Source organism: Lagopus leucura, unplaced genomic scaffold (assembly GCF_019238085.1).
Source record: "Lagopus leucura isolate 7727_CA_CO unplaced genomic scaffold, USGS_WTPT01 Super-Scaffold_100022, whole genome shotgun sequence".
NCBI lineage: Eukaryota > Metazoa > Chordata > Aves > Galliformes > Phasianidae > Lagopus > Lagopus leucura.
In genome coordinates this window covers 10218900-10246375 of record NW_024962275.1, presented here as the reverse complement: position 1 = coordinate 10246375, position 27476 = coordinate 10218900, and the positions used below count along the sequence as shown (strand labels likewise).

General features: G+C 47.6%; 2 protein-coding genes across 2 annotated transcripts; one reads left to right on the top strand and one right to left on the bottom strand.

The window, feature by feature from the left end:
• Window positions 1–1392: 1392 nt before the first annotated feature.
• LOC122184252 (E3 ubiquitin-protein ligase LRSAM1-like) lies at window positions 1393–8809 on the top strand. The gene is made up of 7 exons (XM_042879080.1): window positions 1393–1470; window positions 2248–2322; window positions 3764–3844; window positions 6513–6644; window positions 7084–7165; window positions 7434–7582; window positions 7844–8809. Exons 1-7 carry the CDS (start codon window positions 1393–1395, stop codon window positions 7940–7942), a joined length of 696 nt encoding a protein of 231 aa, XP_042735014.1. The 3' UTR covers window positions 7943–8809.
• A 2789-nt stretch (window positions 8810–11598) lies between these two features.
• FKBP15 (FKBP prolyl isomerase family member 15) lies at window positions 11599–27121 on the bottom strand. The gene is made up of 17 exons (XM_042879164.1): window positions 27024–27121; window positions 26198–26298; window positions 24692–24785; window positions 23611–23720; window positions 23083–23193; window positions 22288–22382; window positions 21478–21580; window positions 17965–18136; window positions 17352–17488; window positions 16876–17031; window positions 16114–16266; window positions 15674–15766; window positions 15280–15390; window positions 14814–14921; window positions 13860–14626; window positions 13309–13399; window positions 11599–12857 (listed from the first exon to the last, which is right to left on the bottom strand). Exons 1-17 carry the CDS (start codon window positions 27073–27075, stop codon window positions 12783–12785), a joined length of 2529 nt encoding a protein of 842 aa, XP_042735098.1. The 5' UTR covers window positions 27076–27121; the 3' UTR covers window positions 11599–12782.
• Window positions 27122–27476: the final 355 nt, after the last annotated feature.

Here is a 27476-nt window from a genome sequence, read left to right as displayed (position 1 = left end):
TTATTCTAGCAGCAGTGGCAGATCAGTGTCTCTTCCAGAGAGGAGCTCCTGATACAGACTGACAGCACTTCTGTCTCCTAGCTGCCATGCAACAAATGCTGGCTGAGAGCTACAAGAACAAGCTCATCCACATGACCTATGAATCTCAGCGGCAAGACCTTGTCAGCCAGGCCTGCTCCAGGTATGCTGGGAGATCTCTGGGGCTGGAGATGCTGCTGTTGTAAAGTTCCTTGCTTGCCAGCACTCTCTGGTGTGATTCCCATGTAAAGAGCCAGGAATTTCTGCAGCTGCTGGATGGCAGCAGAACAGCTCTGTGTGAACCAGGTGACAGTGCAAAGTAAAGCAGCGTGGTTAAATGAACCACCTTCTAACCACGAGAACATGAGATGTTAATCATGCTTTGCACCTGTCACATGTTTATACCATTTATTCTACCTTATACATCCTGCTAAGTATGGAGGGTGAAGTTAGACTGATCTTTTTGTTATTTGGTTAGTCAGTGTCAAAGTGTAGCGCAGTGCCTCCTAGGACTGTCTAGAGGATTACGTTTCTTTTTCCATGGTATTAAAAAAGCTCCTAATGGAGAAGATAATAATTATGGTGCAGAACTTTTCCTAGTGGAAGCTATAGCCTTTCATTTGTTGCACTCTTGTGGAATTTTCATAGTTCTGCTGGACAAATTACAGAGCAGGCTGAGGTTCTTCATGGTTGTTTACAGCCACATTCTGTTTCTTAGAAGCAAGGCTCTGTTCTCAGATGTGGTCCTTCTTGCAGGGTCTTTGGGGAAGTGAAGCAAGCTGAGAAATTAGGAGGAAAAAATGGAACTTGGGGACTTTATTGCCCACAAAGCTATGAGACCTTGTGACGTGCAAGCTGGGATGTGTCACTCCAGGAGCCAGTGTGAAAATTTCCATCTCTGAGCAGTGAAATTGAGCAGTGATGAGCCAGGTGGAATCGAGCAGTGTTACAACAGAACAGTTGAAAACTTCACATTTTGTAATATGTGAAGGAGGCACAGAATATTAAAAATCCTCTGGACTGTAAGGATTATGTGGGCACAGTTTGTGTACGTGTAGCACACTGCTATAAATGAAGAAAATTCTAGCTCTATTTATTTACAAGAATGTCAGAAATCTGGAGGTGTCTGACAGACAGAATTAACATTGTGCACCCGTGCTGTGCCCAACAGAGGGCAGTGGGTAGACACAGTCCTGCCTGCAAGTGCAGGCAATACCTGACCCTGCTGTCTGGACCTTCATCAGCACAGCTTTTTCCAGTGCAGAACACTGATGTGCAAATTCATCACCTGGGCAGCTTGCTGGGGCAACCACGGCCCCTATTTGGATTTTCAGTAACTCCTTGACAAATATATTTTCTTGCAGCCTAGCTGAGATGGATCAGAAGTTCCAGCAAATCCTGGCTTGGCAACAGATGGATCAGAACAAAGCTGTTAGTCAGATCTTGCAGCAGGTAGGCAAGAGAGCAAATTGCATGCAGGGAGAGACTGAAGAAAGGCAGTAGGATGCAAAAGCAGAGTTGAGAGTGACAGGTATGGGAGCAATGGTTGCAGGGTCGGGCTGTTTGCAAGAATTGTTTTATAGAACACTATTGGTTTAACTTGGAGACCGGTGTTCTAACAAGCTAGCTTTGGTATCTGAGAGAAAAATGTGTTTATACTTTAACTAGACAGCAACTTCTCATGAAGGACAGCAGCACAGACCATGGGAAGCAAAAGTGGTGTGATGATTAATACAGAGGATTTTAAGATTTGAGAGAGTTTTGACAAGTCCTGTCTTTTTGGCAGGCTTCTTGGGTGACTTTGGACAAGCTGTCTGGATGCCTTTGGGATGCATTTTCTGAGCATCTTCTGCTTTTGAATACCTCATTTTGAGACCTCCTCAGCTCATTTTTCAGATGTGCTGGGAAGTCATGCCTTGTTGCACAGACCTGGCAGCCTGAGTACTCAGTGCTGCTGAAAGTGGGAGGTGGGGTTCATATACAGCACTCAACGTGTGTGTATGTAGAGCATGACTGTAACTTCTGTCATTCTGTAAGGAGGGTTTTACCCTCTGGTCAGAGATCTTTACCTTCTGGTGAGATCTATGCCATATTGTAATGTGAGCACTGTTCATGCAGAGTTAGCATTGTTCATTTGTACTTGAGCCACTGCAAGGCAGCAGGGTTTCTTTAGGTCGTTCACATCTGCATGAACAACCTGCACTGAGCAGAATGTTGTCTGTCCCTTAGAGTGAGATGCAGAAAGCTGCCTTTGAAGCTCTCCAAGTGAAGAAGGATCTTATGCACAGACAGATCAGGAACCAGGTGAGTCAGCAGTAGAGGAAAGAGCAACCAGCTCCTCATCATTTGCTGAGACCCTTATGAGGAAGATCAAAGTGCTGTGAGCAAAGAGCAGGAAGGAAATGGAGAGCTCTTGTATTGTTACAGACAAAGCTTTGTGCAGTGTGAGATAAACTAGTCTCCCAGTACCATAGGAGAGAGTATAGAGACAGATTTTACATTTGTGGAGTTAGTAGGATTGCCATTGCTTTGGTCATCTCAAAACTGCTCTGGATGAGATGCTGGAGAGTGGTCAGTAGCAGACCTGCATTGGCTCTGTAGGGGTGGTCTGCAATTGCAATTACCATTTTCCTTCAGGTTTCCTTGGTAGGGCTGTTGTTTCCACGAGTCCACTGCATCTCCATCTAGCACACTGTAACTGCGCCTTGAGCCATAAGTTCACCTTTTCTTTCCCATTCTCAGCCTGCCTTTCTGAGCAACATTCTGCAAAAGGTGAAACAAAATAGTCAGGGGAAGAGCAAAAGCTGCTGGGGAGGTAGCAGTAATTGATGTGTGGAGGTGGGTAGCTGCTTTCTGATACAGCGTTCCAGTTGCTTCCCTCTCTTGATCTGACACTAGGAGAAAAGTCTCAGGTCTGGAGTTGGTAGATAATCTCAAAGGCTTTGATATATTCAGTCACTTGGTGACCAGTCTTTGCACTGTGCTTAAAACCTATGGATTTTGCACAGACAATCCAGAAGATGAATCTAACCGCCTTCCATTGCCTGAGATCAGTAAGAGCCCGGCAGTTTGCTTGCTCTTGCTTTGTAAACAAAGGGAGTTTGTTTCTTGATACCATAGGCTGGGCCTTTTGCTACTGAAACCCATCCCACCAGCATCCTGTAGGGCAGGGGCTGTAGGTGCAGCCTGCACAAAGCCTCAGTGTCAGCAGGAATTTGGTGGTAGGTGGCACACAGGAAGCAGAATGGCCTGGGATGAACAGATTGCTGGGCTGGCAGGGGAGCTGGGCTCTCTTCTTGGCTTGGGATCTTGGGCAGCTCATTTCACCTCTCTGTGTCTCAGTTACCCTGACTGAAAGAGCATGTATCGTGATGGGAATTGCTGAAGCAGCTGGGATCCATGACAGAGCTCCCAGTCCATCTGCAGTTTGAACACTGGTGCTAAGAGGATTTTGATAACAGCTGCTTTCCAGAGTGGCTGCAGGGTTTGGCTGAATGAACTGATTGCGCTGTGCTTCTGGTCTCGAACAGAAGGTGTTCAGTGCAGAGAGTGGGAGGCAGTTCTTCAGGCATGAGACAAAGAGCAGCCGCAGAACACGTGTCATGGTAGGGCTCCAACGTTCCCAAGCTTATGGGCAGCTCTGCAGTGTTGTCCTTCCAAGGTCAGTAGTTAGACCTCATTTTGAAAGAGTGTAAATTAAAATCATTTCAAATGTCAGTAAAAAAATGTTTCATCTTCTGTTTAGATTAAATTAATAGAAACAGAGTTATTGCAGCTGACACAGCTGGAGTTAAAGAGGCAAGAACTGGACACAGAGACGCTGCAGGAATGTAGGGCCCTGGGACTGCCCCACCACACTCTCTCGGCTCTGGGATTGCAAAAGCTTCACTTGCTTCTTTGGCTTCTTGCAGTTTCCTGGTGGTTTTGTGCTTAATCAGAAGGTACTTAACCCCAGGACACCAAAAAAACCTCTTTGTCATGGTGATATGGAAACGCTGCTGCTGCTTTTAAACTTACTGATGAATGGCAGGAAAGAGACAAGTAACCTGGCCTCCTTAGAAGTGGGCAGCTGTAGGCTTGCTGTGTGTGGAAGGATTTTTCAATCCAGTTGTTGGCTGTCCCAGAAATCCCTGCTGAGCATCTCATGTCTTCTCACATGTTGTGTTTAGTTTTAAATACCCAGCAACAGTGACTGCCAGCTCTTCTCCTTCATTTCTAGCCCATGACTCCTAGGCTCTTCCACCCCACCATCCCACCATTCAATGGGTTGACTTCATCAGCAGTCATAATTGAGAAATCTCACATTTGGCTTAAGCAGCTTGGCTTTAAATTGTTGATACACCTTTGCATCAGTTTTTGCCTTGTGTGCACAGTTTCCCAGTTTAGGTCACCTCTTTATTCAGCCCAAGAAAGTGAGGATGTATTCCAGTCCCTATCTGTGTGGCTGTTGGGGCACAATGTGTTTGCAGCTACACTTCTGCACACTAGGAGAGCAAACTGGAGACAGCTTCATCTGCCTGCATCCCCTCTGCTGTTTGATGGTCTGCAGCCCAAAATTTCCTGCTGCCATTGAGCCCTTATTGCTCAGGCAGTGCCCACAAAGTGCTTTGGCAGAAATATTCCTGCAGTCATGTTTGTGCAGCAGATTGTTGCTCCTCCTATAAGATATGGGTGCTTTAGTCTTGAGCTTGGAGAATCACAGGAAAGCAGGAAGAATAACAAAAAAAGCCCTGAGAAAGGGAGGTGTTTGCACCAGTTATTTTTTGCAAGGTTGGTTTGGAAGAGACCAGTGCTGATAGGATATCCTCAGCTGCTGTTGGTTGCTCCTTCGCATGTCTGCAGGCTCCTAGATGTAGTTTCAGGTGATCTTCCGTTAAGGAGGACCACAAACGCTTCTGATGCCACTGAATGAACTTTTAGTGTAGTGATGAAGAGCTGCTGCAGGCAGGCACAGCCTGGGGCTGCTCAGTGTGTGCTGAGGATTGGCACCACTGGTGAATGGTCAGTGCAGGACCAAAAGAAATAGGCGTGCCATGCCAAAGGGAGGATTGAGGCCATCTGCTCAGCTGTGCTGTGGGGCCCATGCAGCATAGGAATTTAACATTTGCTATGACAATTCTGGGTATATGGTGAGTGCTTTGCTGGAAATTGGGGCAGGGGTTTCCTGCAGATCTGAGAAATGGATGCCAGAGTCCTTTTATTGCAGGGGGTGATCATAGAGCAACGCCAAGCACTTGGTTACCTGCTGCAGTAGCTGCTCAAAGAAAGAAGCAAAGGGAAGAGGAATTGCAACAAATACTGGTAATGAAGGCCCGTAATTCTGGGCTGTAGATGAGCACAAAGCACAAGCCTTTGTAAGCACGAAGGCTGTCTGCAGGGAGAGCATCCATGGGTCAGCACAGGGATAAAGAAGAGCAGGGAGGGGCTCTGAGTGGTGGTGTCCGGACTCAGACTTCAGAAAGTGCTGATGTAAGCTCTTGGGGCATGGTTACCTCCGGTCCCTGGTGCAGTGTGAGGCCCTGGTATCTGAAATGTCCCCTGCTTCCCCCATCTGGGGATGATCTTTCCCATTTCTGGGGAAATCACAGGAAAGAATCAGCATGATCCTACTGGGTGTCTGCATGTGGCCTTGTAATTCTGAAGACCTCTAGACTGTCCTGAGCTTCAAAAGGCTGGGCTTTAGTACATAGGGCACAGTGAGCAGAGGGATGCAGAGGGTGTGGGATGTGGGGATCAAAGTGGGACCAGCCTGGCAGTTCTCTGAGCCAGCCCTACACAGCCAGGCTGTTGATTTCCCCTTACACACACAATTCAGGCTGCTCTAAATAGCACTTACTGCATTATCTCGGGCTGTTGAGTGAATGAGTTTGTTTTTTAGTTGGAAATGGAAGCAAAGAGTGAAACCAAACAGGAGAACTACTGGCTGATCCAGTACCAGCGCCTGCTGAACCAGAAGTCACTTTCCCTGAAACTCCAGGTTGCTGCTGCATTTACTGCTTCCACTGTAGTGTGCACACTAACAAAATGCTCTGCTTGACAGGTGCAGAGGAAGGAACACTTTGTTCCAGCCAAACCTCTGAACAGCTCCGCTTGGCTGCCTGGTGCTTTACAGTACTGAGCCAGGGACTTTGTGCTGTGAAAACAGGTGCAGGGCAGCCCCAGAGAGATTGCTCTGAGCTCCAGCCCTGCTGTGTGTCAGCTCAGGTTGGCAGAGCAGGTGCTGCTGCAGACATCAGCTGCCAAAATTGCTGTGTTTCATTCTTCCAAAACCAAGGTGTTCTGAATTTCGCTCATAAAGTATTTGCAGCCGGAGCTCCTTTGGCTGTTGGGCTTTTTAGTGTCTTCATGGAAGCAAAATGCTTCTAGAATGGCCTTGTTCCTGAGAGCAGGACTATGTGCATTGCCTGTCCTTGCTGCCATGCATGGTCAGGCAGCTGTGTGCCCCACACCTTTTCTCCAGAGCGAAGTCTGAGAGCTCACCTTGTGTTTTGCAGGAGGAGGGCTTGGAGAAGCAGCTGGTGAACCTTTTAATCGAGCTGTCAGCTGAACAGTATGTGCCTGTCTTTGCACACCATCGAATTTCCTTGGAAGTGCTCAGCACCATGACTGCCAGTGACCTGGAAAAGGTACGAGGCAGCAGATAAGCAGTACAGGGCAATGCTGCTCTGTGTCTGACCCTGTCGAGCCGTGCTCGTGGTTATGCCCACTGCAGATCTTGCTGGACAGAGTGTTGGTGCTCCTGGTGTGCCACATCTGTGCAGGGGGAGGTGCTGATGCTACTCTGTGCCTTGTCCAAGCAGGTGACAGATTTTCCAGAGCACCTGCAGAATGAGCTGTAGCTCAGCTCTGCCTTTCAGTCCCTCAGATGCGCTTTGTAACTCAACAGGGGCACGTGCGAATTCCTTTATCCCAGCTTTGATGCCTGATGGAGATTCTCCCCTTGACGTGAACAGGTCTTGCCAGCCTGGCCAAAGAGTTTGTGTTGTTCTCTTGGAGGTGTCTCCTTTCTCAGCCCCCTCTATGCTTTCTCATCTGAGTGCTGACAACCCTCCTTTTGCACTGCAGATGGGCATTGCAGAGACTGGCCTGCAGCGTGCCATCCTCAGACGGGTGCAGGAGATCCTGGCTGTGGCAAAGACAATCCCAGGTACCAGCAGTTCTTTTCTGCCTGCTCCTTGACGTGTCGTGTGGTAGCAGTGGGTACCTGAGCCTTGAGTGGGGAGATCTGCAGGGCCAGATGCCTGCCTATGGGGAGTAGAGCTGATGGAGGTTTGTATGCCTGTGGGAGAGGCAGGGTGTGCTGCATTGTCACCATTGACTCTCAGAGCACTGAGCTCCCGTGGGCATGCAGCTGCTCCTGACTGGGTGGGAGATGGAAGCTCTCCTTGAACTCAGACCTCTGCTTGTGCTTGCAGAGCTGCTGAGGACAGTGGACACCGAGGTCCCTGCAGCCACACAACCCTGTGCCCCTGACGAGGCGGCCCCGAGTTCTGTGGTCCCCACTGCTCCCCTGCTGCAGTGGGATGAGAAGAAGTCAGAGTGCGTTGTCTGCATGGAGCAGGAGGTGAGAGCCCGTGTGTGCTGCCAGAGCAGGGGTGAGTGAGGGCCAGCTGGGATGTGGCACTGGGCAGTGCTCTTCCTCAGGTCTGTTTCACTGTGCATGCTTTGCACAGTGCAGGGGCTCAGGGTGCTGGCACTGTCTACCACTCTGAAAGCTGTAGGTGTTGCCCATCATCTCCAGCTTCCTCCTGTATTTTGTCTAAATGTGGTGGTGCTGAGATTATGGTATAACAGCACTGTTCATGTCTTCTCTCTCTTTCCACAGGCCCAGATGATTTTCCTGCCTTGTGGCCATGTGTGCTGCTGCCAGACCTACTGCAAACGGCTACAGAGCTGTCCCCTGTGCCGCGGGGACATCACATAGCGCGTCCGCGTCTTCTACAGCAGCTAGGCAGGCTGGAGGGAGGCATGGCTGCCCAGCACTGCCCTCATCAATCCGTCCCAGGGCAGGGCTCCTCCATCAGTGTTAAATACGCTCTCACAGCATGACCCGCGCTGCCCTCTCCCTGCACACGGCTCTTGCTGGCTGCAGGCTGCACCCAGGGCTCTCAGCAGCCCTCCACCTTCCTGGTGGCTTTCCAGCCTTTGGCTTGGGTTCTTCATCTGCATCCACCATCCAGCTTGTTTGCCCAGCCTGGGAGCACTGGGTGATGGCATTGGGTGTACTGGTGCTCCTCCTCTCTGGCTATATATTTGCCATTGGAATTGCCTGTTGCTCAGCAGTGATGCAGTTAGAGCCATTGCTTCTGAAGCCACTGGGACCCTGCAGCTGCTCTATTATGGCCATGCCACTTGCCATTCTTCTGCTGTGGTGAATTCTCCTCCAGGAGAGGCATCCTGCCTTGTTAACGTTCTGGGAGGCTGAGAGTGCCTTGCTCGTGTGTTGTTGCCATAGGCAAGACTTGTGCTCTTGCAATCAGTGGCAACATGGCTGGGGGGCTGCAGCAGGAGGCAGGGCAGAGCGAGGTGCTTCCCATCCTTCACTGTCAATCCCACTGAAGAGCAGCATCTGCAGCAGCCTCACAACCAGTGCTCGAGGGACAGCTCTGACTAGAAGACATTCCTCGTTGAGACGTGCTGTGTGGGGGAAATGTTCCTGCCACAGAGTTCCAGCTCTTCCTTGTGTACGTGTGTTGGCATCTGGGTTGTTCCCCATTGTCATTAATAAGTAACGATCCCGGTGGGGCTTTTAGTCTCTTGACCTCAAGTATAAAACACAGAGATAAGTCTGGTCCTGCTGCAGCCCTTTCCCCCAGGAGAAACTATTAAATACAGCTGGTTTTGGCTGGTTGTTCGATCCCTTTTTATTGCCCCTTGTCTCGCTGTCGCAGTAGCACCTCCTCCTGGCCCAGATCAAGACACGGAAAAATTTGAGGGTTTGGATGCAGCACTGATGACTTTCAGACAGCTGGAGACCTCAGGGACCTCTGCTGCCGTCGTGTTCTGTTTACTGTGCCCTGGCAGAGCATCCATGCGGCACCGCAGCCCGGAACTGGGGGCTGGCACGGGGCCGGGCGCTGCCAGCGGTGTGAGAGCCCTGAGGGCTCACTGCGTCTGGGGCAGCCCCAAGGCTGCGCCTCTGTTTGCACGGAGCTTCGACCGCAGGGAACGGGCAGGTCCCTTCCGGAGCCTTTGAGACGCAGCGCAGAGGGGCTCAGCCTGGCGTCCCCCTCGCCTGGCAGGGCGTGGAGGTGCTCGGCATCTCGTGGGGATGGGGAGCAGTGAGGTGCCGGCTGGCGGGGCGGCAGGAAGGCTGGCAGCTCACAGCGCTGCTCTCGTGTTACCAGGGCCCCGCAGGGAGGAGTGCATCACAGCTGCTCTCACTGAGTTGCCAGCGGCTGCCGGCTGACTCCGGTGCTCCCAAGGTGGTGGTAATGAGTGACGAGCCCTCGGGCAAGGTCCGCTGCCTGCCCATAACGCACTGTGCCAGGAAAGCCCGGGGCAGAAGGAGCGGGCAGGGTCGGGCTGCCTCTCATCCCCAGGGCCAGCCCTGCTCGGCTGCACAGGGGGACGCAGCGGCAGCCGGGGCAGCAGCTGGCGCTGCGACCGACCCAGGTTAAGGGCGATGTGATGCTGAGCGCTGACAGCTGGGCACGCAGGGCTCGGTGTGAGCTCGTTGTAAAACAAAATAACAAGACCAACGCGTTGTGCTTAGGGAATACTTCGAATATCGGGGCTCACTGCCCCCGATGTAAAGGAAAAGAAGGAAAAAGCGTTTTGTTTCATGGACCGTGGGCAGATAACTTATCACGTGGTCATGCACTGGGGTTGGTCATCCATCCATTACGCACCTCTGGTGGGAAGGCTGGCTCTGTCTCCTGCTTGCAGGGCCACTGGGGCACCCGGAGCTCCACGGCAGCCCCGGGCAGCGGAGGAGGAGCCGGGCCGGCGCCGCCGGGCACCCCGGGGCCGGGCTGAAGTTCAGCAGCCTCCGCCTTCCAGGGCACGGCCACCAGCCGCCTCCAGCCTTCAAAAGCACGAGAGCGGCGTGGCGCTGCCCGGGAGCGGCATGGCGGCGGGGCCGGAGACCGGCGGGGAGTGCGGGATCTGCTATGAGGCGTACCGGGGCGTCCGGGCGCCCCAACAGCTGCCCTGCAGCCACTCCCTCTGCCAGAACTGCCTACGCAAGCTGGTGTGCCGCGCCGCCACCGTTGCCTTCATCAGCTGCCCCTTCTGCAGGATGGTGACGCTGGTGCCCGAGATGGCCCCAGGAGGCCGTGGGTTGACGCCGATCCCGGGGACCCCGCACCGCCCCCAGCTCACAGCCGGGGAGGAGGAGGAAGACGATGAAGGCAGCGGTGCCCGTCGGGCCTCGAGGCACTCCATGGCCATGGAGGTGGCCTGCGCAGCCCACGCTCCCATCTTTACGGTGAGCAGCATGGTGGCCCCCTGCAGCCTCCGCCGTGGCCCCGATGCGCCGGGAGCCTTCGTGCTGGGGCTGCCGGGAAGGGGGCTGCTGCTGGACTCACAGCCGCCCCTCACCTCCGTGGAGAATCTGCGCCTCGGCTTCGCCGCCGGCATCCTCATCCTTATCGTCGCCACCTTCTTCCTGCTCGTCTTCCTCAAGTAGCACGGAAGGCTCAGGGCCGGCACTGCGGACCCCACCATCCGCTGTTGGAGCCCGGCTCGCCTCCAGGCAGCAGCACGGACCCACAGCTGGGTCAGGAATTCGGGCTCAGCCATCGGATCGCAGTGAGGTGGGGACAGGACGGGGGCTCTGCTTCCTACAGGATCAGCCCCGTGCTGTGGGAGCTGCAGCGCACTCAGCCGTGGCCTTGTGGCACCGACATGGACCCCAGGGCATCAGACTACTAAAAATTAACTGCTTTCAGTGCTTTCCTTCACCCCCTGGGACCCGGCTGTGCTCACGCTGCATTTACAACTTTCCTGGAGCCTCCAGCCATCCCGGCAGCAGGAGTCACAACGCCCTGCAGCATTCCTTGGGCTGCATCCACACCTGGCATCCAGGAGAAGGGCAGCAGGGGCTGCAGCTGTGCCCAGCCTGCAGGGTGCTGAGGGCAATGCACAGCGATCTGCAGCACCTTGGTGCGCTTCAGGGGTCAGAGATGGGCATCGCCTGTCCCAGCCAGCCCTGAGGGCCACACAGGATGGGATGGGAAAGGTCTGTGCTGTTTTGCCATTGGTGAAATGTTGTCAAAAAGCAACTTTCTGTGCTTTCTCCCTGTGGTGCTTAGAGCAGAGCCAAGGCCCCTGTAGAGGGATACAGGGACGTGGCAGCTGGGGAAGGGCAGTGGGGAAAGGATGAGATATTAAAGATGCACACTGGTCCAGAGCCGTCTCCAGTCATTTTTCCCTTTGCAGCCATGGGGTTCAGAAGCATAAGGCGCCATCCTTCTCCGAGCAGCCAGCACAGGGTGGGAATCCTCACCTTCCCCCAGGTACATCCCATCATGTCCTCCTAGAAGTGTTTCTAGATCATTTTTCTCCTAGTTTAAGAGGCAGCTTGGTTTTTAAGTGCACGCAACTAGACTGCAGTAAAGCCACCCACAGGCAGAAAAGACAGGTTTAATTGCACTTTATTTATCAAGAAATGAAATGCAAGTCCTTCAGGCTACCTGTAACAGGAAACAAGGAGCGGAATGTGTTAGTTGCAACCTGCACAGGGCACTGCTGCAGCAGGGAGGCTGGAGCACAGCAGGGTTTGTGCACTCAGACACCATCAACTTTCAGCACTGAGATACAATTCGATTCTTTGATGTCTGGAGCAGCTGTTAGGAAACCTCAGCCACATTCACCCTATGACAGCAGCACAGCCCCAGCAGCTATTTGGCTGCTCCACAGACTTTGGTCTCCTCTCCAGTTTCAGCTGCTTTTGGCCATTTGCCACACAGAGCGCTGTACAGGGGCAGGGGGCTGACAGATGGCTGCACACAGATACTTCTTTTCTCCCCAGAGAAGATGGCACAGGCCAAGTTCAGTGGTGGAATTACCCTAGTAACTTCCATCTTATTAATGGAACAGGGGTCTGTGTGTTACTTGTTTTAACAACACTATCTACCGTTCCTTCCTTCTAAGTTGCTTTAAGTGCAGAACAGAAGTGCCACGAGAAATCCAAAATCCAACCTCTCTGCACAGCTGCCTCTCCTCCTTGCCCTCTTTCCTCGCTCCACTCACACTGAGCAGCTGAACTTCACTCCTGGCTCCCAGCAGAGCCCAGCTGAGGCTGCATTACAGCACACCCGGCCTCCATTCCATTCACTCGTGCTGCATTCATCACAGCAACAGAGCAAAAGGCACAGGAGAGAAGCTGGGCTGGCTGCAGCAGACAGAATCATTGCCAAGAGATCTTCACTCTTAGTCTGACTTCTATAAAAGTAGTTACCTACCGCAGGGTCCTGCCAGACTTGTTCTTCTGAAGCACTTTATGTAGTTCAAATTTGCATAAAGTTTCTGATTAATCAATCAATGGTTCACAGAACAGCAATACAAACACGCAGTGAGACCAGTCGGTTCCTCCAGCTCATCCCAACCTCTGTGCATGTCTGTCAGTTCAGAACAGCTGGTCTGAGTGCCCAAGAGTGCAAAGGGAGACTCCTGCTCTCAGGCCCTGTCAGTCTGCAGTAGAAGAGCCCGAGGAGTCCTTGGTTGTTCACAGCTGTCCCACAAATGCAGCTCATTAAGTGCTATGTGCACAGGGAGTGGCCGTGCCCACAGGAGGCCTCACAGGCTCAGCAGGCAGCTCTTCATCCCAGCCAGTCGAGATCATCATCATCGTCATCACCAAAGAGTGGAGCAGGAGGAGGGCGACCCTTCATGCTCTGGAAATCAAAGCAGAGGGAAACCTGTCAGCCTTACCAGCTTCCCAGTATTCAGTAACTGCCACAGAGCTCTGATCAGAAATCTGCATCAGCTTTTAGGAGACAATAAATAAGCAGCATCATTATTGATGGTTTTTATGTTTGTCATACGATGGCTTAATCTTTCAGGAAAGAAGCTTAGAGCTCAAGAGCCAGGAGGGAGTAGGAAAACAAACCCCCCTTATTTAATCCATGACCTTCTCCTAACGCCTAATGCAAGCAAGAGTTTGTTGTCACCATTCCAGCCTGTGCAACACCTCCAATTGCAGTGAGAAACAAACCCAGAAGCTGAATTTATACAGAGAATCTCTGGGAAGCTCCAACCTCAGCCAGCAGGGGCCAATCAGCCCCCACAGATAAACTGCAGGTTAATGCTTGAGTCAGTTCAGTGGGAGTGGAGAGAAACACATACCACTTCCTCCTCATCCTCCTCTTCGGAGGGAACTCGAGGCTTTGGTGATTTAAGAGATGTTGTTTTGAAGAAGTCCTCGTCCTCAAAGAGCCTGGAAGATAAAGAACAAGCAGTTCACTTGCAGAATATGGGACCTTGGTTTCCTTTTGTGTGTTTTATTAAGAATATCAAAGTCTCAACACCCAGACCATCTCTGCTTCACATTTTAAGGCACAGAGCACTCACCAGTGCACAACAGTTCAGTGATGGGATGTGGCAGCCACCAGTAACAGATCCCACAGGAACTGTACACTCCTCTTCAGGCTCAGCTGGGAACCATTCACATCAGACACCACCACCTCCACCTCCACCCACTTTCAGCAGTGTGCCCTGAACAACTTGAACTCTGCCAGATGCTGCCTGGGCATCCAAGACCAGCACCAGAAGGCTCCTCAACCCTACATGTGTTGTCCTGTGCTACAACACAGCTGTACCAGCCACTGGTGCGTGCTGTTGTGCCAGCCTGTCAGCAGGAAGATAGGACTGCAGCCACCCCTGCACTTACATCTTACCTGGAGCCCTTTTGGCTGGGACTGGAGCCCAGTTCCTGCTGCTGTGGGACTTCTCTGATGGTAGTTGAGCTCTTCTCCTCCGTTTTGGATACTAAAGCAGGCTCCTGGTCAGAACCAGCTCCATCTGACGGGTCTGTGCAGTTTTCTCCCTCACTTCTTAAGGGAGGGGGCTCTAAACCTCCCACAGGCTCCTCTGCCTCCTGTTCTGCTGCTGGTTTGTCTGCAAGCACAGCCACATCTGTTTCTTCCGTCTCGGTTTCTAGAAAAGAAGGATCTGCAGCTTCTGCCTGTAAGGACACTCCAAAGGGACCATGTTCAGTCTCTGCTTTCTTTATGGGGCTGCTCTCCTGCTTTTGCTCAGCCAGAACAAAATCCTCATCCACCTTGGGAATGACCTGTTCTACAAGCTCAGGCCCCTTATCAGCATTCAAGCAGCGTTCAGCTCCAGAAGAGAGAAATTCCTGCTGGACCACCTCCTCTTCCAGCACTCCACTGCTGTGCAGTGCCTGCTCCTCCTCAGGCATTCTGGCCTCAGGAGCAGGAGCTGCAGCTTCACCTTTGTGGCCAGACGACGATGAGCGTGTGCTCACTTCTCTGGGATCAGCAGAGCACACAGCACCCCGGGCAGGGCCGTGCTGCACGCGCTCCTCCTGGTCTGTCTTTGCTCTAAGCGATCCCTCTGGTCTCCCCACTCCAGATTCCTCTTCCTTTTTACTGTCATGCTCTGGTCTCTCCTGCTGCTTGCTGAGTAGCTGCAGTGTTACAGTCTAAGAAATGAAGAGAATGTAGGTTACATCCAAGACCAACCTTCACATCTGTGTTGTCACACTACTAGGCTGCTTTGCTACCCACACTTCATTTCTGCCTCACAGTTATTTCATACCCCTTACACTCTGTTTCAGTGCAAGCCTTAATCTCTCACATTTATTACGTTCTCTCTTCTTGCTACTGTACCTTGATAGTGTTCATGACAACACCTAGAACCATCCTGCCACTGTATGTCTCCTCCAGCTCAAATTCATCCCGAAGAGACTGAAATACCCCATTCATTATCTTCTTTACCTGGAAAAGAGCAAGGCAGGAAGCAGACAGTTCATTAACATCTGAAGCAAAGGTAGAAGATAAAAGGTACTTCCCTGGGCAAAGGAGCAATAAACCCAAACAAACACATGCTGACTCAAGGAACTTAACTGCTTTTCAAACCAGGATTCCACAACAAAGTAGAATATATCATGTCATTTTAATCAGAACTATTACACACACCAAACCCATTCCTGACTGAGGCAGGCTGCACAAACCCAAGGCAGACACACTGCTATGTTTTCAAGTTTTAAGTCTAAGCTTCCTTTGCTCCTCAACAGGTCCTATTACCAAAACCATAGTGCTTTCATGGAGAAAATAAATCCAAAGGATAGCTCACTTCTTCTGTGAAGTTCACAGGTGAAGATCTGTCCTGATTCTTCTCCAGCTTTTGGATACATTCTTCATAGCGAGCCTTCAGCATCACCATTTCAGACTGCAAGGCTGAATACTGCCAAAGAGAAACTCGAAGTTACAACAATTGTAGTGCTATTTGTGAAACTAAGTTTGCAATGCTGTTTTTTATGTTTTTAAGTGAAGGGCAAATTGTCAGTCCACAAGCAAGGCAAGGACCAGGCCTCATCACTGAGCCTGTTCTGATTTGCTGGAAGCAACATGATTCTTCCTTCCCTCTCACATTCCTGAACTCATGTTCTTGCTCTGGACACAGGTGGCCTGAGGCTAACCATTGCTGCACTCCAGTTTGTATTCAGCTGCTATGTTATCCTCCTTACCTTCTCTTTGATAGGCTCCAGTTGTTCCAAATGTTGCTGAAGCTCAGACAATTTTTGTTCCTCTGCTTTTTTCAACTGTTTCAGAGCTACCAGCTGAAAGACAAGGACCATCAGTTTACAGCTCTGTTCAATGTCATCCAGCTCAAAACTATTTCTGCTCAAAAACAGTCATTGAGATAGAACCGTATAGAGATTGTGGCCGTTGCTTTAGCCTATCAACACTGACATCATTTTGGCTCTGGCTCACTCAGGAGCTGCAACAGCAAGCTCATTCATTAGCCCACTAAGCCAGTGTAAGAGATGCACACAACATCTTGCAGACCAGGTCAAATTCCTCAGGCAACCAAGAGGTTAAAAGTCCAACCACTATCAGGGAGCAGAGGACTTACAGGCATCGATTATTTGGAATTCTATTTCAGCAATAAGGAACAGTCCTTTACCTTCTCTTCCATCTGCAACACCTGCTGCTGCAGGGAGTCTCTCTGCTCACACACCTCCTGGTACTGCCTCACATGCTGCTCCTTGGCAGAGGCCAGCGTCCGTTCACATTTGGCTTCCCACTGGGATTCCAGCTCTGCCTGGATGAGTGACAGCTGCCCCCCATAGGAGCAAGATCATCAGGAACAAACATGCACTTCATCTGAAGCTGTGTAACAAACTGCTGAAAGCTCAGGGCCCAGACAAACAGTGGGAAAGCAGCATCACCTGCCCGAGGCTGGACTTCCTACATGCAGATGGCAGCCATCACCAGCTCCTATCCCCACCTCAGAGTTCAGTTCCAACCACAACCCCACAAGTTGTCCCAGACTTCAGAACTTCAGATCTCCTTGCATTTTTATTTATTTATTTATTTTTATACGTAGCTGTTCATCCATCAGCAGCCACACATCTGTCTTTCTACTGGAAAATGAGTTCAAGGTCATGCCTCTCTCATACTCTCAGGACAGTCTAAATGTGATGCTGCATGCCAGTCTGCATCAAAACTCCAGAATAAAAAATCTTGGAGTCAAAAAGCAGTGACAAACACCAAAGACATCATATAATAACAAAGAAGAGAACCCTGTGTTGAAATTAACCCTAAGAGCAAGCGACTGATGTTCTCATCCTTTCACTGCCCAAGCAGTTTTTAATTACTATTTCCTACCTGTGGGTCACTGCAAGTTTTCTAGACACCAGCTGGAGAAGCTCCCACAGCTCCTTACCTGCTCTGCTGCTGCCTGGTCAGTTGAGGTCCTTGCCTTTTTCAGCAACTGTCGAAGTTTGTCCAATTCCTGCTGATATGATCTGCGTATTTCTTCCATCTCTTCCTCTGCTTGAGCTCTCTCAGAGAGGGATTTCTTCTTCCTCTCAGCAAGATTCTGCAGTACAGAACACAACTTAAGCACAGGCCAGACTGCACCAAAGTAGCTTCTTTTCTTCTTGCTAGAGGAGCTTACTTAAGGAAATGATCTTATTTCAAAACAAAGTTGAGATTTATCTAATAGGTAGGAAGGTTAGCATAGTACTGAGTAAGAGTGGGGAAAAATATATCACATAAGCATGAGATATCCACCAGCACAGTGATTCTTGCCTGCAGATGAGTCAAGATTCACTTAAGCTCCATGCCTACAAGCAACATCATTAAGGCACATTTCTAGCAAACAGCTGAAATCCTGCATCTCTCTAGCATCAAACATACCTTTTCAAGAGTCTCCTTTTCTACTTTTAGGTCTGTTAGTTCCTCTTCCAGTGCTGAAATCTTCATGTCCAAGTGTTTACGGCTCTGCTTCTCAGCTTTGAATCTAGTTTGGGTGTCCTCAGAGGCTTCTTGGAGCTCTGCAGAAATACAGTTTACTGTGGGTTTCAGCACTATGTGATTCAAATTAAAGGCTGACAGAAAGGAGCAGTGCTTTTTGCACAACTATGCTGACTCGGTTTACATCTGCAATAGGAACACAAATGTATCAAAAGCTGCTCCTGTGAAGTGGGAGTGCTTAAAACCTTGGTCTTGATCTAAACTTGATCAACAGGAAATCTAGATCCTCTACAGCTAGACAGGCCAAGAGTTTGCTTCTACAGAAGGCACCCCTGTGTCAGAGTGACTTTGCTCATCAGTTCAGCCCACTGTCCTATTAGTAGTGGCAAGGATGCATGTGCCCTTCAGACAGCTGGGCACATCTCTATCCTTTGATACCCTGCGACTGATCCCAGGGAAAGCAGGAATAAATACCCCAGGACAAAGGAAAACGTATGACTTACAGAAGAGGAAACAATGGCATGGAGGGGCTCTCGTGGAACAAGCTAAATTTTACCTGCTAACTGTGCCTGCATTTTGTTGAGCTGTGCCTCGTGTCGCTCTGCCTCCTGCAGGGCAGCAGAGAGCTGTTTCCGCAGATCCATTTCCTTCTTCTGATGTGCAGTCAGCTCCAGCTGCAGCTGGGACACTTGTGCTGTGGCAGATGCCAACTCCTCTGCAACTTTGGCCTGTGGCACAAAACAGCAGGGAAAAGGGGAAAGAAAAGAAACTGTAGGATATGTGAATGTGAGGAGGTGCCAGAACTGCGCTCACAGGAAGAACAATAAGGCTGTGGAGACCTTGTCAGGAGTCCAGCATCTATCAGGCAGCCCTAATTGAAGAGGTACTAATCACCTTTTGCCATGTTACTGTCTCCACCGACTGGAAAGGTGCACAAGGCCACCAGCAACCTCATTATGTTGCCTAACTCAGCCAGGTTTTTTTACCCTTAAATAATTTAAACACATTTTTCAGACTCGAATAGAGCTATCAGCACTGGTACTGAGTTTTCATGCTATGCCACTATCTACTCAAGGTAAAGCCTGGACTTTAAGACTAATTATTCTCAAGAAGATTACAAATCACTGAATCAACCACACATAACATAGGGCTATTGTAGCAAAATAAGCACATCCCCTCACAAGCTTGTGGTGCACGATCACCTTGAGGTGCCATTTGAAGCAGTACTGTTCCCAGAGTCATTTGTTAACCTGTTCAGATTTAGCATTGCTTGAAGCCAGAAACTTACACAAAAGCTGGTTCTGAGACAGCTCGTTAGGCAGCTTGCAAGCAACGCATTTGGAGAGGCTCAAGTCACCAAGACAAAGACACAAAGGAGGGTTTCAACTCCTGTCGCCTAAGTCACAAGATTCAGAGGATCCTCTGCAGAGGCAGAACTGCAGTCCCTGCTGTACAGAACACCTGAACAGCTTGTACATCTCTGCTTGCATTCAGATCCCTAACAGGCTTTCACGCTGCTCTAAGTGGCAAGCCCTCCTGAAGCTCCTCTCAGGCTTATTTCCATGAAGGAAATAAAGACGACCAACACCTGGCAGAGAAGAGCTGTGTGCAAAATCTTTCCTGTCATGGCAAGGATGATACATGCTACCCCGAGGGCTGGGATTCTACACTGTTAATTTTTGAGAACCATGTTGATAGAGACTGACTAAAACGAGATCTATTTTCTTTTTATGTTTCCATAACCATCTCATTACTCAGGATACAGGCTCCTAGCATGCTAAAATTACCTGTTAGATATACGATGGGGGTCTATTTTAACACGTCCTGTTATCTTTGTGTGCCCTCAAGGAAAGTAAAAAGGAAATCCTAAGCCAGGAACAGTTATTAGACTGAAAACATTCCATGCCTGTACCAGCTCAGCTCCAGCCTCCAGGTACAAAGAATCTCACACAATCCATACCTGATCTTACAATTATATAATCACAGCTATTTCTCCCGTGAGGGAGATGAAACGAGCAGCAGAGTGGTGAAGTTTGTTGAAGGGGCTCCCCAGGGAGGAGGCAGCCAGCAGCTACACCGCTGTCAGTTATAAAGCCCCTTTCCGAGTGGAAGATCTGTGTTAATTCAAGATCTGAGGCAGTTCTTTTCATGTCAACCAACTCCTAACTATCCTCAGGAGGAAGCTGGGTATCACAATTATCTGTCATCTACACAGTCAGCAGACACACTGCCTCACCTGTTCCCAGCCCCGATCCACTGGCAGCATGTGCTAGGAAGAAAAAGTAGTGACAGGAAACAGGGAGAGTTAAGAACACAACTTGAAAGGCAGAGGCATTCATCATCATCAGAACAGCTAGTGTTTTATTACTGGAGCCTGAGATATGCCAGAGAAACATTTAAGTTCTTGAATAACTGTAAAAGCTTAGATAGAAGAAGGGGAAAAGGGAGTTAAAAGAACCTGAAGGGATCTTCACGCTGCAGATACACTGCATACCACACAAATTATATGAAGCAGGCAGCAGGCTGGTCATACCAGGTCCTACACATAACTACCGTTTCACTGCCGTGAGGAGCATGCAGCTACTTGCAAGTGTTATGAAACATGAGCCTTAATTGAAAACTGATGTGCTCTGCCAGGGCCAAAGATCTATAATCCCAAAGCAGCAGGTTACCAACATCTCTTCTCAGGGACCTTTGTCTGCAGATTCCTGGTCTCTATCACGAAACAAAGGGCAAAGCTCATTTTTTAAGAACAGATAAAACAGTTTTAAGTCCTCTTCCCTGCTCCTCCTACTGAAGCTATAAATGGAAATAGCAGATTAGATAAAAGGAAGAGGAAGGAATGCCAGGCATCAGATTGCAGTCAATCCTCTACCAAAACTAGCGAAAAGCTTCTCTGGTGCAAATTATGGCTGACCTGGTCTAGCCTGAAGTCTGTTGATGTAACAGTGTCATCATCCAGGTAGCATCTGCTCAGTCAAGTCAAATCCTACTGCAGATGATGCCTGAAAACTTCCTTTTATTGCTTGTACTTCCAGAAGATGCTCCCCCCCCCATGCAAGCAGGATGTCACGCTCACTGACAGAAAGGAATCTGCCATCTCACTCTATTCCTCGTTAGGTACTCTCACACTTCCAGCTATAGGTATGCAATCTGAACTCTCAGTGGAAAAAATACATCCCTCCTTCACCTGCTGATGAAGGAGCACACACGTATCAGCCACATGACTTCATTCTTTACCCTGCAGAAGCACCTGTTAGCATACTTTGGAGGGCAGCTACTTCCATAGAATTTTGGTGTACCAGTTCATGGTACTCATACAGAGCAAGCATTTATCTTACCACATTTGGTCTGCAGAGATACATAACTTAGATGGGGAGAATGGTGCAAGAGAGGGTGCTGTAATTTAGCTGACTGGGCTTGAGAAAGCCTAGAGGACATCAAGCAATTAGAGATCTCAAAGCTGCCCTACCAGCGTTAGAGCGAGAGCACTTCACAATATAAAAGCCATGCCTAAGTGCATTTAACTGGCTTGAAAGCGATCTTCCAGTCGCCCCTTCCATAAAAGCACTACACATTACCCTAGGAATAACTCCCCTGATTGCTGTTGAAAGAGGTGTTAAAAAAAAAAAAAAAAAAGCAAACCAAGCACAAACACAATACAGAAGCTCTAGCAGGAAACTGTTTTTCTTATAGCTATACTCAATCTTATGCCAATTAAAAAGAAAAAACTCTTTTTAAACTGTCAGCACAATCACGTGCATTTTCAGCCAGACCAGGCCACGTGAGGCATGTAACACCTCCACATGTTGGGCATGTATTTATGAAGTTAACAACCAGATACTTCCCTGTTAAACTATGAGTATTTAAGCTGTGACAGCACAACAATCTGAATTTATAAACTTTGTGCTGCTTTTATTTTGAAAGCCATGAAAACATTTATTTATTCATTTTTTAAACTGCTTTCAAAACACTGAAAACTGCAGTCGTCCTGTATGAGATCTGACTCCAGCTGTCCTGGCTGAAGCCATAAGTCTGTGATTCCACAATGCTGTCAGCATGGCTTTACCTTCTCCTGTTCTGCATGCAACACTCTTGCCTGTGTGTTTTCATTTGTTGTTTGCAGTGAGTGGTTCCTCTGCTCCATCAACAAGTTACTCTGTTCGACATACCTGAAAACAGGGGAAGGTGGCACAAGCACTTCTATAAATACACAAATGGAGCAAGAAGTGATGAGACAGACAAAGCATTTCAAATCAGCTTTCACTAATGAGAAGTCCCAGACAATTCTGTATCATGTCCTGCACTAAGAAGTGCCTTACCTCCACAGGGTGGAATGGATGTTCCCAGCCTTCAGCACAGATTACGTCAGTTCAGATATGTGCTTTGCCTCTCTGCCACTAGTCTATGATTCCTACCACATAGCCAAGATTTTTGATAGCCTGGTAACCACTGCTTTCTGCTTTTTCCTTGAATAAGTGACTCACCTTCATAAACTTAATGGAACGCAACACTGGAACTCACTGGAACTGGGAACACAATTTCCTGTAAAATTTCTCCCACTTTACTAAAAGGCTAGCAAAAGCAAAATAACCCCCAGAAGCAGAGGAAGTATGCTCAAAGAAAGTGGCATGAGATCTTTCCCTTTTACATATATTACATTACATATACATATATTACATCTTACTGTAAGATCTCATTTGGAGACATGCACTGCAAAGACAAAGGGGGATTAACAAGCACCAATATTTTAATACAAAAAAAAATAATAAATAAATCACAACTTCTCTCCATTCTAGAGATAGGACACCTCCTAGTTACATCTAAACAAATGTAAGATAGAAACTCTTTGCAGCTGCAGACACCTTCCACTCCTTACCTCTGATTCCGCTCTATCAGCTCACTGATTTTTTCATTCTGCTCCTCAATTCGACTGCTCTTCTCAAATATCTCCTGCTTCAGTCTCTCGTTCTCCTAAAGAACAGTTCAGTGTGAATATTCACCCTACTCAGGTCCTGCTGCAAGGAAGTTTTTGTTCTGTTCAGATGATTTATAGCAGTGAGGTGTATCACCTCCTGTGGTGAATCACAAGCCATCAAAGAAGGTACCATACTTAGTTCAGCAAGAACCCAGGAACAGGACAGTGGTTGTACTTCAGAATATTACATCTGGTTGGTTGTTTTGTTGTTTTTTTTTTTTTTTCACCACAGGTAAAGAGATAGTAAAGCTGCTGCCTAGAAAAACTACAAAGCACAAAACTAAGTAGCTATGAGAGGTGGTTTGCACAATACGCTATCTCCTCTGCAAACCTTACTTCTGCAAGCTGTTGTGGATTAAGTCCATACCAGTTCAAAATGAAACTAAGTTTCTTTCACTTGAGTTCTCTGTCAAGGACTACTAAATATAAGTACATCAACTCTGACTTGCAAAGTCCCAGAAGAGAAAATTGCTGGGTGCACAGAAAAGCAGGTGTGCATACAGGTGTGATGGGGATGGAAATGGCTGTAGATCATTGTAGACCCTTTTCCCTAGCCAGCTGGTTTTGGCCATACAGAAATAAAGCATATGGATGAAAGTACATTTAGGCCAAGCCAATAAAGCTATCTTCATCAGAAATAACACAGTGGGTTGCACTTCCTTATAGAAATAGCCCTGTAAGGCTGGCTTTGGTCACCTGGATTATCCGCTGGATGTTGCTCATGATCATAGAGGCTTCCATAGTAACAGATGAGATACCAGGCAGTAGTGAACTGTTCCCGGCATTTTGTTTCTTCATCTCCTCAACCTGTAGAAACCGCCAGATGAAATGAATTCATGGACGCAGGTAAGTGCGAACCATTTGCCATTTCACAGAACCACTTCACTTCTCTGTCTGCCCACCTCCAGGGCACAGGCTGCTACAAAAACTGTGACATCTCCTGAAGTGCAGCAGCGAAGCACTCCAAACAGATTACATTACATTTAGATTATATTTACACTTAGATTACATTTAAGTAAACACCTCCCCCACAGCTAGTACAGACTTTTCCCATAGTAGCCAAACTGCTACCATTTCAAGGTCTGACAAGACTGGAAAGCTCATTAAGTTAGAATACTGTTCACAAACTTGATGCAGGTATTTACAAAGAGCCATTTCTCCATACTGTATTTGGAGAGCAAACAGCAGAAACTTTGTTGTCAATCCTGCCTACTCATACATTACCTTGGCAGCCAGATGATCCATTTTATCTCCTACTTTGCTAACAGCCAGCCGGATTTCAGTGTTATGCTGCCGAACTTCTGTCATCAAAAAGGAAGTAACGTCCCCAGGTGCTTGAATGGAAAGGAGAGAGTTCCACAGTCACAAGGGTGAAGTGTCTGCACACAGACGTATTAGAAGCAATGCTTACCAGTTTGCAACCTGCTAGAGAGGATGGCCACTCTCTTTTTTCCAACCCCAACTTCACACCTCCTCCTTCCTCCCTCCTCTCAAGACTGCATTCCTCATCCTGAATCCCCTCATCCAAAATAATAAACACTGTATCCACACTATTTTATTTTTTTTTTGAGATATTCTCTAAAATAGCATACATATTTTCCAAATAAAGGTTTATGAGGTTTATAGGTTTAAAGGTTTATGTAGGTTTATGACTACATGAAATTCTTGAGCTGCCTGAGAGCAGTTAGGTAAACAGGAGAGAACCCCTCAGAACACTGGAACAGCACAGAATGGTGTGATCAAGCAATAGGAACAGAAGTTGGCTTCCGAGCGTGTACTGAACAAGAAATGCTCTGCTATACTCAAGTCCACACAAAATCTACAACAGGGATTATCCTTTTTTTTTTTTTTTTTTTTTTTATGCTATTTGCTCTTCCTAGGTTGCATTCCATTTTTGAGCTAATTCCTCCTTCTCAGAAAAGGCTCTTCCCCTATGTGACAGGATAGCTGTTAAAATTGCTTCACTTGCTTAAGAAGTATTTGCAATAAGATAGTTGTTATTTTTAAATGGTTATATTTGCAACTGGAAGTACCAGCTGCAAGATGCCTCTAATAATACATATCTTTAGGAATACAAGTACAGCTTCCCTCCCTTTTGCTCTCCATAAGCAAAGAAAGAAAGATGTATATTTACTGGGAAGCATTTGTCCCTCCCTGGTAATTAAAAACAAGAACATTTGAAACAGCACAACATTACAGCCAGGGTAAATATGTGTATGTTACCACCACCACCCAACACCACTGCTATAAACAACTCACTGCAGGTATTAAAAGCTTCCATAAAGCATGTGCTTTTCAATCATACCTTGGTAAGGTGCAGGATACATCTGTCCTACAGGCTGGAGCTGAGAAGCAGATGCAGCAGTTTGGGAATAAGCAAATGGCATGCCTGGATATGACTTGCAAAACAAAATGGACAGGTTAGGTACTCTCCCCCCTCATACTAAAATGAGTTTCATGACTTTTTAGACCCCAAAACAAAGATTATATTTGAAAAGAATGAAAACAGAAACAGAGTAGAAAGTCAAAGAAACACAAACAACTTTGCTCTATGAAAAATAGCACAGACAATTCTTTAAAGGCTTAGATATCTACATGCTTGAGTTACCAAGTTATCTTCCTCACCAAAGCTTAACCAAATGTATGTTGGTCTACAGTCATAGAGGTAAAGATCAACATGTGAACAGCTCCCTGCAGCTAACTGGGTGTACAGTAATTCCAAGTTATACTAACTTGAACATGAGGATATTCCTAGGAAATTACCTAGCATTTTCTGAACCTGCTCAGGGCTCATCAGAAGCAGCTACAGAACAATCTGTGAATCTGTTAAAGACTAGGAGTATTTCACTGTTATTAATTTACACTGTCAGTCAAAAAAAAAAAAAAACAAAACAAAACAAAACAAAAAAAACCAATACACAGAACTTCTTCCAAGTTTTGAGAAGAACTTGAAACATCAGGGTCAACTTTTATCCTCACAGTGATTTGGAACTATTGGTTTGGAAACTTCACTCTAATTGCTAGTTTCTGTCTTTCGACAGAGAAGTTCATCTTCTAAACACAGTTACCTGTAACATTTCCTCAGTTTCAACATAAAGAAAACACAAAGCCAAAGCAACATATTGGTTTCTTTCTTCACAGTGCTTTTACTCATTATCAAATGTTTTCTTTATCTGGATCCTTCAAAAATAAGCAGTGCTTCCACATGATACAGGCCACTGTTTGATTTCCTGAACTTTCAGAAAATAGATTAAAGAACTAAAACTGCGTACAGTAATAAGCTTGGTTTTACAATTCATAGAATTGTTCATACAATGGCTCTGCTCCAAGTCTTCAGCATCTGCATTTTAGCATGTTTGTTGAGCACCCAGGAAGCTTGTTGCTGAGCAGGTCACGTCACTGTACAGCTGTGGCACTGGAAGCCCTTTAGAAGGCTGCTCTTTTGCTGGATGAAAAGCAACCCATAAAGATGTAGGTAAGGGAGCTCTCCCAGGAAAACACAACCATGGAAAACCTAATCTAAAATAAAAGCCTTCATTTTCACCTACCCTGCAAGTCTGTGGAAATTTCTTTTATCCACCACAAAGCTGATACTGAAGAGGGATGGTTAACTGGTTAACTCTTTGTCCAAGAAGTCCTTTCTAATCAAGAACTAAGAAGCATGTTACTTCAGAGTGCCAGAGTCGTAGAAAGCAGCCTGGAATTGTCAGCTTTATATGCTGCTTGAGTTCTTTCTCCCAGCAACAGAGAGGACAAAGACTTCTGAATAAAAACACAAGTTCTAACAGTCTCCTCAATTTGAGTTTGGTACCTGAAAGCCCTGTGCTCCTCCAGGCAGAACTGAATGGGCTTGGATGGTTGCAGGCATTAAAGCAGCAGAAGATACTGGAGGTGCAGAACCAGATGCTTGAGCTACTGAAAGGGAACAAAGAAATCCAGCACATCAGAAAGCTGCTAGAGATATTTTATCTTTTAAAGGAAGGAAAAGAAAAAAAAAAAAAAAAAATCACTGAAAAGACCAAAAATTTAATGCAAGCCTGCCTGTAGACTTGGGAAAATCAATCACAGTCAAAGAATTGAGAGTAGGATTGAAGAATTATCTTTCATGAAAATTTCACTTCTAACCACAAGTTCAATTTAGACAAAGTCTTTGTCATACTAACAAAGGTGCTTTGAATTAATGGACACAAAATGACTCTGAAGGCTGCTCAGCTGATATTCACTGCTCTACCATGGAAAAACAGGTCAGGCCTGTTCTTGAACTGCCAGTCTTCTGATGCCCTTTTGCCCATTTCCAACATTTTCAACCAACAGATTTTGCAAGCCACAGACATCTCAGAAGTCTCAGCACATTGAAGGACAGGGTAGAAGGTCAACTCACACATTATTCTGTAATACAGCTGCTTTTCCTCAAGTAGAAATGTGTACACAAGATCATAAAAAAGAAAACAAACTATAAAGACGTCAGTCTCATGCTTTATGAATTATACTACAGAGCTTTGGATCAGTACATCTCACCAGAGTCTATCAGCTCCTCCTTCAGTTCCTGACAGCAATTTTCTACTCACAGCCCTGGTACCTGAAGCCCACAGCAAAGTGAAATTCCTGTTCCCAACGCAGACTCCCCAGCATATTACCTTGTGATGACACTGTAGGCAGCACTGCATGAGCTGGCTGTGACGATCTCATGGAAGATGAAACCACTGGTTGTGCTGCCCCTCTCAGTGAATTTGGATCCTAAAAACATTCTACATATTAAAATGGACATCAAAGAGCAACTTAACAGTTTGAACTGAAGTCTATTTGACATTAGCCATTACCCGTTAATTCATCTGAACTACTCAGGAATACTGGAATTACTGAAATTTTTTTTTGCCACAGAAACAACGTGCATTCCCTGTAGAAAGGAGGGCTATTGCTATGAACTCTACTTTAGGCAAGTCACATAGAATCATAGAATCATAGAATCACCAAGGTTGGAAAAGACCTAAAAGATCACCCAGTCCAACCGTTCACCTATTCCCAATAGCTCCTACTAAACCTTGTCCCTCAACACAACATCCAGTCTTTCCTTGAACACCCCCAGGGTC

Bases quoted from the DNA above. Each gene is read 5' to 3' on its own strand.
- LOC122184252 (XM_042879080.1), top strand. From the start codon at position 1,393: ATGGATCAGAAGTTCCAGCAAATCCTGGCTTGGCAACAGATGGATCAG. The intron at 2,323-3,763 runs GTGAGTCAGCAG...TCTTCTGTTTAG, and splicing joins ACAGACAGATCAGGAACCAG to ATTAAATTAATAGAAACAGA. The intron at 7,583-7,843 runs GTGAGAGCCCGT...CTCTTTCCACAG, and splicing joins TTGTCTGCATGGAGCAGGAG to GCCCAGATGATTTTCCTGCC.
- FKBP15 (XM_042879164.1), bottom strand. From the start codon at position 27,075: ATGAGATCGTCACAGCCAGCTCATGCAGTGCTGCCTACAGTGTCATCA. The intron at 18,137-21,477 runs GTAAAGCCATGC...TTTGTGCCACAG, and splicing joins TGCATGCAGAACAGGAGAAG to GCCAAAGTTGCAGAGGAGTT. The intron at 16,267-16,875 runs GTAAGGAGCTGT...TATGGGGGGCAG, and splicing joins ACCAGGCAGCAGCAGAGCAG to CTGTCACTCATCCAGGCAGA.